Here is a 16,864-nt window from a genome sequence, read left to right as displayed (position 1 = left end):
GGTTCATTGCGTTCCCAGCTGTCAATGCTCTGCTTAAAACAACATATAACCCCCTCCACAGCTTGTAGGTACCAGTCACACTTTAGCGGCCATTATGTCCAACCAAGCAACATATTTATACAAGAAACAGTGGTGTGAGAGACAGCATGGTATGTAGAATGATTACCCGTTGCTGGAGTTGAACTTCTTCCCTTCCTGGCACTCGTTGATGATGCTGTCCTTGTTAAACCATCCCGCCTTAGTGCAACTGGCCTTGCTGGCGATGTACCCATAGTCACTGAAGAACAAACAGCACATGCTTACTCCCTACTCACTTCAAACATCTCATCATATACTACCAGTGTTTAGAATACCCTGCCTGCCAGAAAGTCAATTATGCTGATGGACAGTCAATTTTGAAAAGTTGAATTCCCAATAGTCGGACTATTATTGTATTCCCTAAATTATCCTAGCATTCTAGTTTTACTTCAATGTAAGAGGTAAATAAACTGTAAACGTTCAACACATATGTGATGAATAAAATTTCATTGAGTTAACATGGTTAAAGTTACTAAGTTGACACTGCACCAATGTATTGTTATTCCTGAAAACTAAGATTAAAAAGTAATATTCTTATGTTTACTCTGTTTTTACTTTTGTTCATTAGTCTAGAAAATTCCATCTTCCCGAGGCAAGGGAGTTAACTGAGTGTAAAAGTCCAGTTTCCATCGTTGCTGAACTCGGCTGCAATTAAGGGTGTCATATTTTGGCTTGACTAACCAGTCTATGTATAGCACAATAAAAACTCGTAGCGAAATCGACATCCAGTTTGTAAACGGCATGGATTTCAACTTTGCAGTGATTTGATGCACTTTGTAAGGTAAGACCCATTTTATTACAATATATATCTTGATCATTAATCAAATTGTCTTGACTGGGCGCCACCATTTTGTTTGAAGCAAATGCAAGTGACATGAGAGGTGGAATCTGACTGGTCAATAGGAGGGACATAAAAATGGACATAACTCATAATAGCCACTGGTGATGCTATGATTGAGCCCAGAAATTCCAGCCTAGTTCGGAAAGGGTGGAAAGTGTGCTTTGAGAGCATGTTAAAAATTCTGGACTAGCAACATTTTATCTGGTCTGGTAACTTTGCAAAGTTGCCAGTCTGGTTGTCTGACTGAAGTTTTAGGGAATTTTATACACTGATGCTACTCAACATTTGCTAAGGATCAAACCTTTGACAAAGGAGGGCTATTTTGTTCTTAGCAAATGTTGAGTAGGATAGTATCATCATAGTATAACATGATGTCAAATTTAACTTGACTCTTGACAAACAAAAATATTAAAACTATGGTGTTCAAAATAATCCTATCAATGACCACAATGACCGCAATCAAGTGAAATCCTGACAAAATGTCCGGAAATAAGAAAGGAAATAAAATAAACAGGATACTGACACTTTGTTCATTAAAGAACCAAAATAAAACAAAAGAATTAGAAAGTAAGATAAGTGTTTTATAAGATAACATAAGGCAAAATTTTCAACAAATGGATGAAAAACATCTATCAGAATTATCAAAATACACATCAGCAATGGAACACATAGGGGAGAAGATGAAAGAAGAGAAATACAAACTAGGAATAGAATGCAGTGGTATGGGGAGGAGAAAAGCCAACAAGTTATTTCTGCCACTTGGAAAATAGAAATTACAGTAAACTATGTTTACAACGAACACACTTTTAACGAACTGACAGACATAACAAAGTGGTCTTTTGGCCCTGTCCATTTGCTGTATACATGTTGTATATAGGCCTATAATGAACTACAATTATCACAAACTAAAATTAGTGGTCTCTGTTTGAGTTCGTTATAACCGTAGTTTACTGTATGTCAGTAAAATAATAAATAAAGTTATAAGTGACGATGATATGGTTATAACAGATTTCATTGTGTATTGGATAAGTTAAAAAACTTGGATAAACAATTATATACATCTGATGGCAGATACGACAAGTTAAGTAAAACTACCAAATTTAGAGATTCCAAAATTAGACAACCAAATGATAATTTATTAGAAAGAGAAATTGAGCTTGATTAAATTTCATTTGCAGTTTAAGACATGAAAAACAAGCATGAAATACTCACATCCCCCACCAATATCACATGTCGGGTGTGTGCAATGCATTAGCTCCTGCAAACTATGTTCACTGGGCCTTTTTGTAAAGAAATATACTACGTTTTTCAAGATCTGCTCCGGAAACGAGGACTACCTCCATTTTCAGTCTAAACCAAAGTCGTTGCCATGGAAACTCGAAAAATAACTCTTAAAAAAAAAACTATCCAAAGGCACTTCGTGGCAGGGGATAATAATACAAGGTCTGGTATTGATGGCTTTCCTATTGAATTTTTTATTTTGTCTGGTAAGAACTAAAATTCTGGACTAACAAATTCTGCTAAAAACAAAATAAGTATGACAATGAAAAGAGGTGTTGTATACTTGTATACCAAACTACCCTTTCTGTATTGAAAGCTTGGAACAACTTTTGTAGAAAAAATATTATTCATGTTGATAATATAGGAGAATTTTTGTCTTATGTCTTAAACACACAACTTCAAACAATTTAAGCAACATACTACATAAAACAATGGGTTAATAATAGAATTAACTCAATTAAAGATATACGGAATGAAAACAGATTTATACCATTTGAAGATCTAAAACTAAAATATCTGACAAAAGGTACAATATAAGACTATAGATATTTAACTTTCAATATACCAGACTCATGGAAAGCAACAATCAAGAAAGGTATAATAAAAAAATAAAAAAATAAATATAAATAAATAAAAAAATATAAAAAATGACCACTGTATATCAATACAGATTTCACAAGCAGCACGATTTGATACAGAGGACTTATGGCTCTTATTTGTGGCAAATTCTCACTACTGCTACTGATCATTGCTTTATGGTTGAGAACTGCTAACTTAACTCCACACTCAGCAATATTCCGCTTTATGGATAGTATATTAAATAATCAAGCCTGGACCAGACAAACCATTGGTTGATATTGTGAGCAACATCCCATGCTGTCCGATATGATGAAAAACAATTCAACCACGTTGCTCACACAGCCTGCCCACACGATCTAAATCTGTTCAGTTTACATAGGCTAGTCTTTCTCAAATATCACTTCCTAAATGAATGCTTGTTATAAGGAGGTCAGACAAGCTGACTTGGTTGAAGCATGTCATTACATCCCAATTGCATAGATCGATGCTCATGATGTCAATCACTGGATCATCTGGTTTAGACTTGATTATTTACAGACCGCTGACTCATAACTCCAATATAGCTGCGTGAATCGTTAAACAAGAAACAACACAAACAAAGCTAAAAAATAAAGACGACACCACAATAAACAGCATACAGCTAATATATAAACGACACATGCCAACAAGGTTTTATATTCAAGCTGCACTGTGAATGCTCGCACAGTCTAATCTATCATTAAAGACAAACACTTCTGCTTAACACAATGAATAATGCTAGGAGAGTAATAGCAGACATGCCTTTTGCTTGTTTTCGTTTAACAGATCATACTACTTTGAGTAACAAATCTTGAAGCCTTTTCGATCCTCACCATTTGACCTGACCTCATTTAAATGTGTCTTACCGCTACCTGGCATTTGCTATAATTCATTTTCACAGAAGAGAAAGATCCTATCGTGTACCCACCATTCGAAGTCTTCCTTTTCACACCGACAAGTTTTAGTGCTTGTAGGTCTTCTGTAATCATCCCCATTGTAACACAGTGAATCTTGCTTCCTTCGCTCATAGACAATTTTCCGTCCCAAGGTGCAATTTTGATTATCCATCTGTCAAACAAAGGTATTTTCTATTAAAAAAATTGAGTGATATGTCAACAGTCACTTGTGCCACAACTATGTCCCAATGAACAGAACCAAGTTCCTGCTACCACGGAATTGACAATCCGTCGCACACGATCCTGATGGTTTTACTGACTAAAGCAAACTATCGTTCTAAACCTTTAAAAAAAATGTAAGCAGCACTGAAAAACTGCTGAGAATACAATAATAATACACTACTCTTTTTACAGTTGGCAAATGAGTACCTCATGAAAAACACTCAGTCTCAGTAGGTTTGTATTGTCACTGACTGCTGTCAAACACTGGTCACAAATTCCATGACATTATTACTGTCCAATGACACTTGAATATTTTGTGTGTCTATCAGTAGCGTCTGGCACTGGCCTATAGATGAAATGAGAGTACAGACCACCGAATATTAGCCCACTCAGCCTGTAGTGCATGTGCAAGCTGTTGTTGTGTCTGTTGTTCAAGATGGAGCTGTTGTACATGTTGTAAGCAATAATCCATCTTATCTCATAGGTGTTTTATCATTATTCAAAGCCAGAGATTTATTGGTCCTTTGGAGGAACTACACTGCAAAAAATAGGAGGAGAGGTGTGGTAATTTGGGGTTTAATGTCGCTTCTAGGATTATTGCACCTATATAGCGTAGTGCATGCACATGTTTTTGTGGCTGCTTATACTAGTCCAGACGAATGCTGATTGTATAGTGCTAGTCCACTGAAATACCATGCCACAGCTTAACATGGATACTCATACCCACTCATACACAGAATACTGACTCGGGCCAACCAGTCCTTGCCCCTTAATACCAAGTGCCAGGCAGGGTAACAACAAGTATGTTATAGGCTCACATCACATGAATTACGGTTGGTTGTTCTAGACTCACGTCCCATGCCATTCGGTTGGTTGTTATAGGCTCACATCACAGGCCATCCTGTTGGTTGTTAAAGGCTCACGACACCTGCCATCCTGTTGGTTGTTATAGGCTCACGACACCTGCCATCCTGTTGGTTGTTATAGGCTCACGACACCTGCCATCCTGTTGGTTGTTATAGGCTCACATCATGTGCCATCCTGTTGGTTGTTAAAGGCTCACGACACCTGCCATCCTGTTGGTTGTTATAGGCTCACGACACCTGCCATCCTGTTGGTTGTTATAGGCTCACATCATAGGCCATCCTGTTGGTTGTTAAAGGCTCACGACACCTGCCATCCTGTTGGTTGTTATAGGCTCACGACACCTGCCATCCTGTTGGTTGTTATAGGCTCACGACACCTGCCATCCTGTTGGTTGTTATAGGCTCACATCATGTGCCATCCTGTTGGTTGTTAAAGGCTCACGACACCTGCCATCCTGTTGGTTGTTATAGGCTCACGACACCTGCCATCCTGTTGGTTGTTATAGGCTCACATCATGTGCCATCCAGTTGGTTGTTATAGGCTCACATCACGTGCCATCCTGTTTGTTGTTAAAGGCTCACGACATGTGCCATCCTGTTGGTTTTTATATGCACGCATGACATGCCATCCTGTTGGTTGTTATAGACTCACATCATGTGCCATCCTGTTGGTTGTTATAGACTCACATCATGTGCCACCCTGTTGGTTGTTATAGGCTCACATCATGTGCCATCCTGTTGGTTGTTAAAGGCTCACGACACCTGCCATCCTGTTGGTTGTTATAGGCTCACGACACCTGCCATCCTGTTGGTTGTTATAGGCTCACATCATGTGCCATCCAGTTGGTTGTTATAGGCTCACATCACGTGCCATCCTGTTAGTTGTTAAAGGCTCACGACATGTGCCATCCTGTTGGTTTTTATTTGCACGCATAACATGCCATCCTGTTGGTTGTTATAGACTCACATCATGTGCCATCCTGTTGGTTGTTATAGGCTCACATCATGTGCCATCCTGTTGGTTGTTAAAGGCTCACGACACCTGCCATCCTGTTGGTTGTTATAGGCTCACGACACCTGCCATCCTGTTGGTTGTTATAGGCTCACATCATGTGCCATCCAGTTGGTTGTTATAGGCTCACATCACGTGCCATCCTGTTGGTTGTTAAAGGCTCACGACACCTGCCATCCTGTTGGTTGTTATAGGCTCACGACACCTGCCATCCTGTTGGTTGTTATAGGCTCACATCATGTGCCATCCAGTTGGTTGTTATAGGCTCACATCACGTGCCATCCTGTTAGATGTTAAAGGCTCACGACATGTGCCATCCTGTTGGTTTTTATATGCACGCATAACATGCCATCCTGTTGGTTGTTATAGACTCACATCATGTGCCATCCTGTTGGTTGTTATAGGCTCACATCATAGGCCATCCTGTTGGTTGTTAAAGGCTCGTATCATGTGCCATCCTGTTGGTTGTTATAGGCTCACATCACGTGCCATCCTGTTTGTTGTTATAGACTCAAGTCACGTGCCATCCTGTTGGTTGTTATATTGTTATATGCACACATCATGTGCAATTCTGTTGGTTATTATACGAGCACATCACGTGCCATCCTGTTCACAACCCACAGGATGGCATGTGATATGAGCCTGTAAGCCATCAATGCAATGCCAATATGCCATCATCATCATCATCATCATCATCATCATCATCATCATCATTTCTTACCTGGTCAGCAGGGCTCCAGCTTGTGTAATTATCCTGAACACATTTTTGTGTCAGCACAGATGAGAAGTTGAGCTTGACCACTGTCCAGATGCTGCCTTTGTTCTCATGGCCGTATACACTGTGATCATAGCAACAGAAAAACGGTAACCATAGCAACAACAAAAACTGAAAACCATATCCCGGTAAAAATAGAAACACAATCATTGTAACCATTACAACAAATATGCTGTAAAAATAGCAACACAAATGGTGTAACAATTGCAAAACTGGTGACACAACAATACTCTGCTCTCATGAACTGGGGAAATTGTGTGCTAAGTTAATGATAAAAGACATGGCAATGGTATTGTCAACCTACCAACCAACCAATCAATTAATGAATCAGGCACATGTACAATTGATAATAAATATAATTTGAACATTGAATATGTTAGTCTATGTTAGAATATGTTGGAACATTCTAAGCTTTCTATGTCTGTGATTATTGTCAGCACTGCGATGTAATTATGGGAAACATTTATTATATCAGTATGGAAAGTATAATTGTATACAAAGTGTGCACCAGTTGATGTGAGTACAATTTGACCATGAACTTTGGAAATACTCAATAATGATTCCAATCACTCCCTACCTTGCAATGAGGGAGGTGATGCCCGGCTCGTTGAGGACCCCGTCCACACGGATCTGCTTCGATGACAGGAACTTCTCGGTTTGCCAGGTCTTGCCTTCATCAAGAGAGTAACTGCAACCAATGAATGAGACTTTACACCATGTTCAGCAACGTTACAGTGATGTTCAGTAATAACAATGGCACACAATAATCATGACAACAATCATCCATGGAACATGCTAGTCCTTCCATTAAATACTATTACCAGTACTCCACAGTAGCCATTTTGACCACGCAATACATGATTCTCTTACCTCCCTCATAAGCATGGGGGTTTTGACAATGTGTTTTGACAAGTTTCCATGGCGACATGACATGACAAATGCAAATATTGCATAAAACTGGTGGAAAAATGCTATGGACACATGGAACTCCTTGACTTACTGCACGGAGTCAGTCAGGTTGATGGAGGCATCCTCTATGGCCGTCAGGACACTGCCCTGGTCCAGGATGTTGAACTTGTACCGACCTGCAGCCAGCGAAGTCTGGATCAAAAAGGAGATGGCTCTAACTGGCATTGCACAGTGTGTTTTTTAATGTACAACTATTCTTATTTTCTTAAAGATGTAAAGGGAAATTATACACATTTGCCTGAATTATTTCACAAGTCAATGCAAATTCTATAAAATTTTGAAAAAAAATGGAAAAAATTTGGAAGAAATTAGTAAAATCGAAATATTTTTTACATTTGTATACTTATCCTGCATTACTCCTTAATGCATTCACTGCTTACCTTGCGACAAAGAAATGGGACAGCTTACTGGCGATGGTCCTGGGCGAAGAATTATTAAACTGTTCGTAGTCCCACTTTTCACACCCCATTGCCACTGTCCTGTGACCTCTGTGACCTTAGGTCACCTCTTCACATTACTGCCTGTCGCCCTTAGCTTAAGAAAGACATGCTTTTGAGGTTTCTGAAGCCAAAGTGGGGAGGCAAGTCTGCGATGGGTGGGCCTTAAACGTAGTAATGCAGGATAAGTATTCAAATGTAAAACATATTTAGATTTTACTAAATTATTTACCTATCCTGTATTACTCCTTAATGCATCTGTATCGGAGAGCTTGGAGTTGGGAAACCCTCAAAATACAGACACCTCAATAATTCACACCCGAAAGGTAGGTCACCAATTGATCGATACACCGTGAAGTGGAAAAGTTCAGAAAAACGCCCTTATGGTCGGGTTATTTCAATGTGAAAACAAATGAACATAGGAATTAAAGAGTGGTCCCTATACATCCTAGTAATAAAGACAATAGGCTTATCAGCTAAATCTTTACTTAGTAGAATATAAAGCCTTGAAGACAATCGATTGTCCAATATTCTTCCACTGGAAAAAAATCTGATCGACTGCACCGAAAATTGGAACCGCTCTGTATAGGGCGAGTTCATTATTTGTGTTGGGGGTTAGTAACCTGCTGGGCTACAGCCAACGGGACTAAACCTTCGTACACTTTTGTCATCCTCAGGAGTCACATCACGGGGATAACGAGTGGCGAAAATTTTGTCGGGCCTCCGAAAACATCCTTACATGTTTGTTTTAATAGTACAATTGCTGTGTAAAGCCACTGTAGAGGCTAACGCCCTGATCTCCTGAGGATTATTCGCTCTCGGCGGATCCAGATTGGCGATCGAATAAGCCTAAACAATGATTGAGCATAACCATAGAGATATGGTGTTCAGACCAACTTCAGTCGTGATCAGAGTAGACATGGGTAGGGACCCCACACCAGTGCTGTTGTCTGTGGATATTACAAGTTGGGCTGGCTGTAGTTGATTCTGCCAATTAAATATGGCCAGAATTAAGGATTCCAACTCCAAGTAGTTTATTTGCGACTTTCGATGAGCGCCTGACCATAGCCCTGAGGCTGTCTGGCCTTGCAGGTGAGCACCCCACCTCTGAAGGGAGGCGTCTACGAACAGTTGTAGACTCGTGGATATCCTGGATAAAGAGACTCCTCCCAAGACATTCGACTCTACCATCCACCAATTGAGGTAAGGCCTTAGTTGAACCGGTAGAGTGATGGCCTAGAGTGGATCCTGACTCCTGATGTAAGGGTTCAGGAATTGTTGAATTGGGTGTAATTGGTGAAGTGTGCGTGGTTGACAAAGAGCAGGTGACAGGAGGTGTAAAATCTTGTGCCATCGGCCCCTTGGAACTGATAGGAGGTCCTATTGGAACAGGCCACCTATGAACTGGAGTCGAAATGATGGAGTTAACTCCAACTTAGCCTCGTTGATTATCCATCCCAGTTAATATAGTATATCCCGGTGGCGTACTAACGTCTGCGTGTGTTGATGACACAGGAGACAGTCGTCTATGTATGACTCAAACCAAATGTTCCTCAGGTGTAGAAACGCAGCTATGAGCTTCATTACTCATGTAAATAGCCAAGGGGGCCACTGAAATGCCAAATGGGAGCACTGCCCACAGGTAGTGGTCCCCATTGAACTGGAACCTGAGGAACCTGAAGTCGTTGGGATGGATAGGTATATGCAGATATGCATCCTGCAGATTGAGACTGATCAAAGAATCGAACTCTGTCATGCTGGTTCTGAGTAGTCTCAACGTGGTGAGGCGGAAATAGGGTGGACGCTTCAGGTAACGTTCGTTGAAAACGGAGAGATTGTGTATCAATCTCATCTTGTCTGAGCCCTTCTTGGGTACCAAGTAGATGTGAGAAAAAAACAACCTGGTGTTAACCTGCGCTTAAACTCCGAGTCCCAAGTAGATAGGGCTAAATAACCAAGCCTCCGTGTGACAGTTATTTCTGCCGATGCGGCTTTAAGGTGATTTCTCATGTGGACAATCTGACGATGTTGAAAATCAACTATAGTTAGGAGGTGATCTAGTCGGCTAGGATTATCCTCTGACAGATCCTGCTCTACCGCATGTGTTGACGATGCTAGTGCTGATAAAGGTTTTAATACCCTTGAATTTCCGTTTCAATAAACGCACCTCTGGTATCCTGAACCTTAAGAGTAGTAGGCCTTGACGAGCCTCGTCATTCTCTGTATATCTTCATCCAAACTATGTGCCTGGTCTGTTGCCTCAAAGCCAAGGATAGGAAATTCATCCTTTCTAAACTTGGGCGGCTAAAATGACAGCATAAGCATCAGCCTGGAGCAGTCCTCATCCAAAGATCTAATCATATCTGTCATCATAGGGTCGACCGGAATCGACACAGGATGTGTCCATATGGTATCTTTTTTATCCACCCCATTACCCGGGGAAGGCACTGAAATGAGGCGGTCCGCTACCCAATCAGGTACAAGTGACAGACCGAGATGAGCATTCCATTCTGTCGAGGAATTTCCCCCTTCACCATTAGAATAGTCTGACGAATAAGAACGATGTTGACGTGAGCGTCAAGATAGTGAACGACTTCTACTCCGATTTGTAGTACTACCTCTGACCGAGGGCTTAGATGAACTGCCTGGTGAATAGGAGTCATACGTCGATGTCCAAATATGCATACTGGTACTACTCAACAATGAATGTGCTGTATCATGACACACAATGGAAGTATTATATACATTAGGCTCCGGAGTAGATGGTAAGATCTGAGCCGTAGATGAAACTGACGCAGTTGTCTGATATATAGGCGTAGGCTTGGGAGCAGGATACAATTGCATCATGGATTGCTGCCACAAGGTTTGCAAAAAAAATATGCATCCAATTAGTGTTCTGTAATGGCATTGACCCCTGAGCTTGCATCTGCTGAGCTGGATTAGTTTGTACAGCGCTAAGCTGATCATGCGCTGCCTGTGTAACATTTTACGCTGATAGCCCTGGGGCTGACGTCATTGTAGATGCGCTTGGGTAGAAAGCAGGGGCTGCGCTCAGCACAGGCATCTGAGACGCAATGCTCAATGGTGTTGGCTTGAACGTGGCTTGGGTTTGCACTACCCCCATCAAAGCATCTTGAGACGCTGGCACAGTCTTCGCCGATCTAGCAGATGTAGTTTTCTCAGGCAACTGAAAATAAGGGTCAATTATGATACAATATCCTCTGGGTTTGAAGTTTTCGGCGGTGCGTGCACTTCAGCAGTGATAGTAACGGCCAACATATTACCCGTCGAAGATAATGGTTACGTAGTAATGAATTAACCATGTCCCTCGCTAATTCGCGATTGTGACATCTGAATCTCTATACATAGTAAAACTCATTGGAGAGAGATTTACGCAATGAACACATTTAGAGTTTGGTGCACGAACTTGCGTGCATGCCAGTCAACATAGATGAGGATCTTCGTCAGATTTCTTTTTTTCCACAACAATTAGTACATCACGCAAGCATAAGTACAGATACGCAAATTTCAGACTTTTGATGAAGCACGACTAGAAGACTGCCGTAGAATGTAATTATTCTATCAGCAAAATATTGTAACAAGTTGAAAGTGTATTCAATAATTTGTATATACACAACTCAATGAAACACCAAAGCTAGTAGTATTTAAGAACACATAAATATGTTATACAAACATTGCTGAGAATTGTAAACAAATTGACTACCTTGACAGACAAACAATTGTAACACAATTCAAAATTGGCGGTGAACAAACAGCACGTGGCGGGAAAAAAGTCAGAGTCTTTTTACGCCTAAATAAATCATATATAACAGCACAACATGTTGAGAGAAAAAATATGAAAAGAATACATCACCCATCACCGATGAATTTTAGAATTGTAGACGAAAACAGAAGGTCTAAATATATCCAAAACGAGAGCTCCGCAGTAGCGCGACAGGCAGTAATGTGAAGAGGTGACCTAAGGTCACAGAGGTCACAGGACAGTGGCAATAGGGTGTGAAAAGTGGGACTACGAACAGTTTAATAATTCTTCGCCCAGGACCATCACCGGTACGATGTCCCATTTCTTTGCAGTGAATGCATTAAGGAGTAATGCAGGATACGTAAAAAATTATTAAATTAGAACATATAATAATAATAATAATAATAATAATAATAATAATAATTCAATTTCCATTTAACTTATGGAGAGTTACAACTATCCCACCCTGAAAACAATGGTTGTATCTAAAAGATACAAGAAAAGTATTTGTAGAATTTTCCTATTCGGAATATTCTATAAGTAATACGTTACCACTGTTATACCAAGGCTGTTGTCCCCCACAACTGCTCTTATAGCGAAATCTTCCACAGAGAAGCGTAGCCTCCTAGGTGCCATGCAACACACTTCACTCTTGTCTCTTGCGAGAGCAAGTGCTCAGGGGACGGACGGGCGGGCAGCAACTTAGTGGTAACGTATTACTTATAGAATATTCCGAATAGAAAAATTCTACAAATTACATTAAGTAATACGTTACCACTGCTATATCGAGGCTGACTACCACAGTAGGCAGTGGGGAGCACCTACAACCCGAAACCTGACTGCTCGTGTTTCTTTCAGCCAGCAGAAGTATACAACAAGACGGAAGCACTCCATGCGCATGCTCCCAGCTTGGCGTTACCATATAGGGATACCAAAGCACTGTCCGTAAGCGTATACCGTAAGGCTCAATCGTTATAGCCAGACGATTGGTGACTCCAAACGGCCCCACTGGATAGGTGTGAGTATCAGTGTGAGCTAAATCTTAGATCAGGTTAACAGTCGAAAAGAGGGAAATTAATTTCATTCGGACCGTATATCCCAAGAACAGGCATACTTAAGCGTATGTAATTGGCGCATGACCTAAATTCAATATTGGAAAGCATGCATTACAAGATTGCAATACACGACAGACAATTAAGTTAATAATTGTCAAATCCAAATATAGAAACACATAGAAAGCCGCACTCACCTGTGGATGAGCGCATTGGCTTGTGGGACCCCCACTCCCATACCCACGGCTGTGGGAACTTTGGAGTAGATCCAGATTGACCACCGTGCAAGGTCTGAAGCCTGAGGAGTTCGGAATTGCGCCGGGCACACCCCTTAGATGACCGCTTGTGCCGCGATCAGAGGCCCAAGACGGTGCACACCCTCCACGTCTTTATCAGAGACCCTTCTGAGGTAAAATACGAGTCAGAATGCCAGTAACAACCCCGCAATATTCTGTGAACAGATATATTGGAGTGTAGGGCAAATGTTGCCGCTAGCGCCCTAATCTCGTGCGGGTTTGACCCCGCTACCGGTAACCCCCGAGACTGGTATGCCAGATTGATGACAGAACAAAGCCATAAGGCAATCGAGTTGCGAGTTATGTCAGCAGTGCGATTAGGGATACACGATATGAACAGACGGTCACGCCCTTGTCTGCGTTCATTCAAAGCCTTAAGATAATACTTAAGGGCCCTAACCAGACACAGCGATCTGTCCTCGGTATCAGCAGGATGTAAGATTTCTTTGAGAGATCTTACAGTGAATTCTCTCTCCGTTTGGCCAAATTCTGATTCTTAGCAACGAAGCCCATGAGCAAGCCCAGGCGGACAGCTCCTTCGTCCCCCCTATCGAATTGTACTTTGGTGACATCGAGTGCGTGTATTTCCGACACTCGTGCCGCTGTGGCAAAGGAGAGGAGAAATGCTGTTTTCCAAGTCACATGCTGGAACGAAGCACTACCAAAGGGGTCATACGGAGCCTCTGCAAGTCTTTTCAACACTAAGGAGAGATCCAAGGCCGTGTGCCCCAAGGCGGCCCTTTGTAAGATCTTGCTGTTTGAAACCCTTGATAATACCCCGAATCACCTGGTACCCATAGCAACGGACGAGACATAGTTGGCAATGGAACCCCCGGAGAGTTTCCGGGTCTCTCGTAAGTGAGACATGAAACGAGCAATATCCTGCACAGATACCTTATCTGGCGAATAAATGTGATGTTTACAACACCACTTCGTGAAAATAGCCCAAGGTGCATTTATACACCATTTGGGTAGAATCACGATGCATACTAACTTATGCCCGAGACGCCCGACGAGTAAAACCTTTACTCCTCAGACGCTCGGTGACAACATCCACGCGTGCAGATTGAACTGCCCTGCGTTTGGATGAAGCTGATGGGTGTGAGGGTGGATCAGGAGATCCGGTCTCACTGCCTGTGAGACCGGATCTCCTGATGTGACGGGCGCGTACCTGGCACGGGACACTGTCCACCAGAGCGTAAAACTCGAATGCGAGATCGAGTAGAGAGTGACTGTGGGTTCCCCCCAGTTTGTTAACATAGGACACTACAGTCGTGTTGTCGGTCGCCAGCATGAGCCGGGCGTCGACGAGAAGATGCTTCCAGTGATTGACTGCGTTTATCACTGCCTTGAACTCAAGGCAAATGATGTGAAGACCTAGTTTGTCTACGCACCACAGCCCTGAGCTCACCTCCCCCTCTAGATGGGCGCCCCAGCCCACTAGAGAGGCGTCTGTATACAGGTTCAAGTGGCGCGGAAGGGACGCATAGAGACACCTGATAAAACCTTGCAAGGGACTGTTCACCACTCCAGATGCAGTCGGAGCCGATCGCACTGTTCTCCTCCTGTGCTAACAACTGGATTAGAAACCGTTGAAGCGGGCGGAGTAGGAGACGACCCCGATCGGTGCAGTCCTGGGCTGACACAAGTAGCCCTAACAGCTGTTCCCAAAAGCAAACAGTCTGTTGCACCGCTAACACTTTGGCAATCATCGCCTGAATCTTGTGCCCCGGTCTGGAGATGGCGTGATGTCAGCAGACTTGTCAAAAACCTCGGAGGAAACCACAGAACGGTTGATTCCCCGGGGTACCGGCTGGGGCCATGGCATGTCCTCAAAGAGGTCATACACCATAGCCATGCAGTCCTTAGTTGATAACCGGAGTATCGGCTCGGGGGAAGGACCGGTGACTACGTTAGCTGCCGAAGTACCCGTGGACCTCGCGTCCGAAAACACAGCCACCGAAGGGGCCGGGGACGGAACAACCAGGGCCTTATCCTGAGATAAGGCCGCCAGTTTGGAGTCCACCAGTTGAGACAACAAACAGCGCAAGGGCCGCCAAGGGATCCGCCGCCGAGGAAGTAGTGCCCACAATGGGCGCCTGACCGGACGAAGCGGCCACCTCAGGGGTGATAGCAGAACGCACGTAGCGCCTGTATCTTGCAAAATCCTCTGGCCCCAGACCCTTGAACAGGGTGCACCGGTTGTCCTCACAAGGGACCCTACACCGCGGGCAACGATTATGGGGATCCCGGGAAGGCAAAAACTTCAGACAGGCGCCGCAACGCCTGGTAACAGGAGTAGTCGGGGTGCTGGACAAATCCATCTCCATGTCAGACAATGTTCTTTGAACAAAAAGCAAAACATGGTTACAACACACACACCAAACATATTCACAAACGTAGAAAAACAAACGATAAGAGCGAATACATAAAATATATATATTATAGCAGTCGATATACACGTCTGGCGAAGGCAAGCGAAGAGACAAGAGTGAAGGGTATCACATAGCAGCTAGGTGGCTATGCACGAGCCTAATTGTGGTAATTGAGATCTCTGTGGAAGATTTCGCTATAAGAGCACTTGTGGGGGACAGCAGCCTCGGTATAACAGTGGTAACGTATTACTTCATGTAATATATGATGAACAGTATGATACATTACACAGGGATTTGAACAGACTTTAAAACAGTCCATCTCAACATGCATGTACAGTACTTGAATGTTATTGGTAAATGATGTTTTGATAAATTTTCATGTACATTCACATTCATGCACCGACATTTTGCAGATGTCCTTATACTCATCAATTGAAACTCCTTACAGAGAAACATATACACGTATATTAATTCTGACCTCTTTGTTTGGAGCTCACCTGGCAATATGGCTTGCATCTTATCTCCATTTATTTTCATGTTGTTGTAAATTATAGACATGGCGGAAAGATAAGTTTGTTGTTGTCATATCCCTTAGAGAATATGGTTTCATATTGAAAGTGATAAGTGATATATTGAGTGAAATAATAGTTGTCCATGTGACACTGCCTGTTGCAGAGCTAGAAACACTCACCTGTGTCCAGGTCCAGCCCCCATCACGGCTGATGAAGACGGACATGGGCCCATCCTGAAGCTTGGTGCCAATGTTGCCGTGAGCCATCAGGATGCCTGGCGCCTTGGCCTCAGCCAGGATGCCCAGCACGTAGACACCTCGGACCATCAGGTGGATGGAGCAGTCGCTGGTCTGAGACAGAGAGTCGTTGATTGTGGCAAAATGTTTAACAGGTGCTATTGAAATAATGATAGGGGCTGTGTTTTGCTTTGAAAGTTACTTTGAAGAATTATGTTATCAGAGCCTAACAGCCCAGCATGGTGCAGGTTGCAAGCATTGGGGAAATCCCACAGCCAGGACACGGTGTCGGTCTACCAAGGATCATCGTTGGCATGAGTCTTGGATTTGAAGCCATGATCAGCAGATCCCGACAATACTAAGGGACATAACCCATAAAGGTCATCACTGGTATTGAGAAACCCCTTTGTTTAGGAATTGCTGTTGCATTCATACATGTCCTATTTCGTGAGATGATGAAACTGCTGAATCAGATACAATGGCACGAGTACATTGAAAGAGTAATAATTGTGTGAACATGAGTCTTACAGGTAATCACTGACACAATATGTCAAAATGACACCATTCTTCTTTAAATTTCAGAAACAAACCTTTCATGTATAACACTATTTTCATCATATATGTCAAACAGTCTTGAATGCATAGTTAAAGCCCTT

At 42.5% G+C, this 16,864-nt stretch overlaps 1 protein-coding gene across 2 annotated transcripts in view; it reads right to left on the bottom strand.

Moving 5' to 3' along the window:
* Positions 1-16,864, bottom strand: part of LOC139453281 (VPS10 domain-containing receptor SorCS2-like) — a 49,519-nt gene that overhangs the window by 19,808 nt on the left and 12,847 nt on the right. For both annotated transcript variants that reach the window (XM_071234916.1, XM_071234917.1), the window contains exons 11-16: positions 16,152-16,322; positions 7,569-7,669; positions 7,146-7,256; positions 6,515-6,632; positions 3,726-3,865; positions 167-277 (exon numbers count right to left, since the gene is read on the bottom strand). In XM_071234916.1, the coding sequence (XP_071091017.1) occupies positions 167-277; positions 3,726-3,865; positions 6,515-6,632; positions 7,146-7,256; positions 7,569-7,669; positions 16,152-16,322 (752 nt within the window). The remainder of the gene's footprint in view (positions 1-166; positions 278-3,725; positions 3,866-6,514; positions 6,633-7,145; positions 7,257-7,568; positions 7,670-16,151; positions 16,323-16,864) is intronic.

Source organism: Haliotis cracherodii, unplaced genomic scaffold (genome assembly GCF_022045235.1).
Source record: "Haliotis cracherodii isolate W230 unplaced genomic scaffold, xgHalCrac1.p SCAF_9, whole genome shotgun sequence".
Classification (NCBI taxonomy): Eukaryota; Metazoa; Mollusca; class Gastropoda; order Lepetellida; family Haliotidae; genus Haliotis; species Haliotis cracherodii.
The sequence above is the reverse complement of the archived record's forward strand: the minus strand, read 5'-3'. Positions and strand labels throughout refer to the sequence as shown.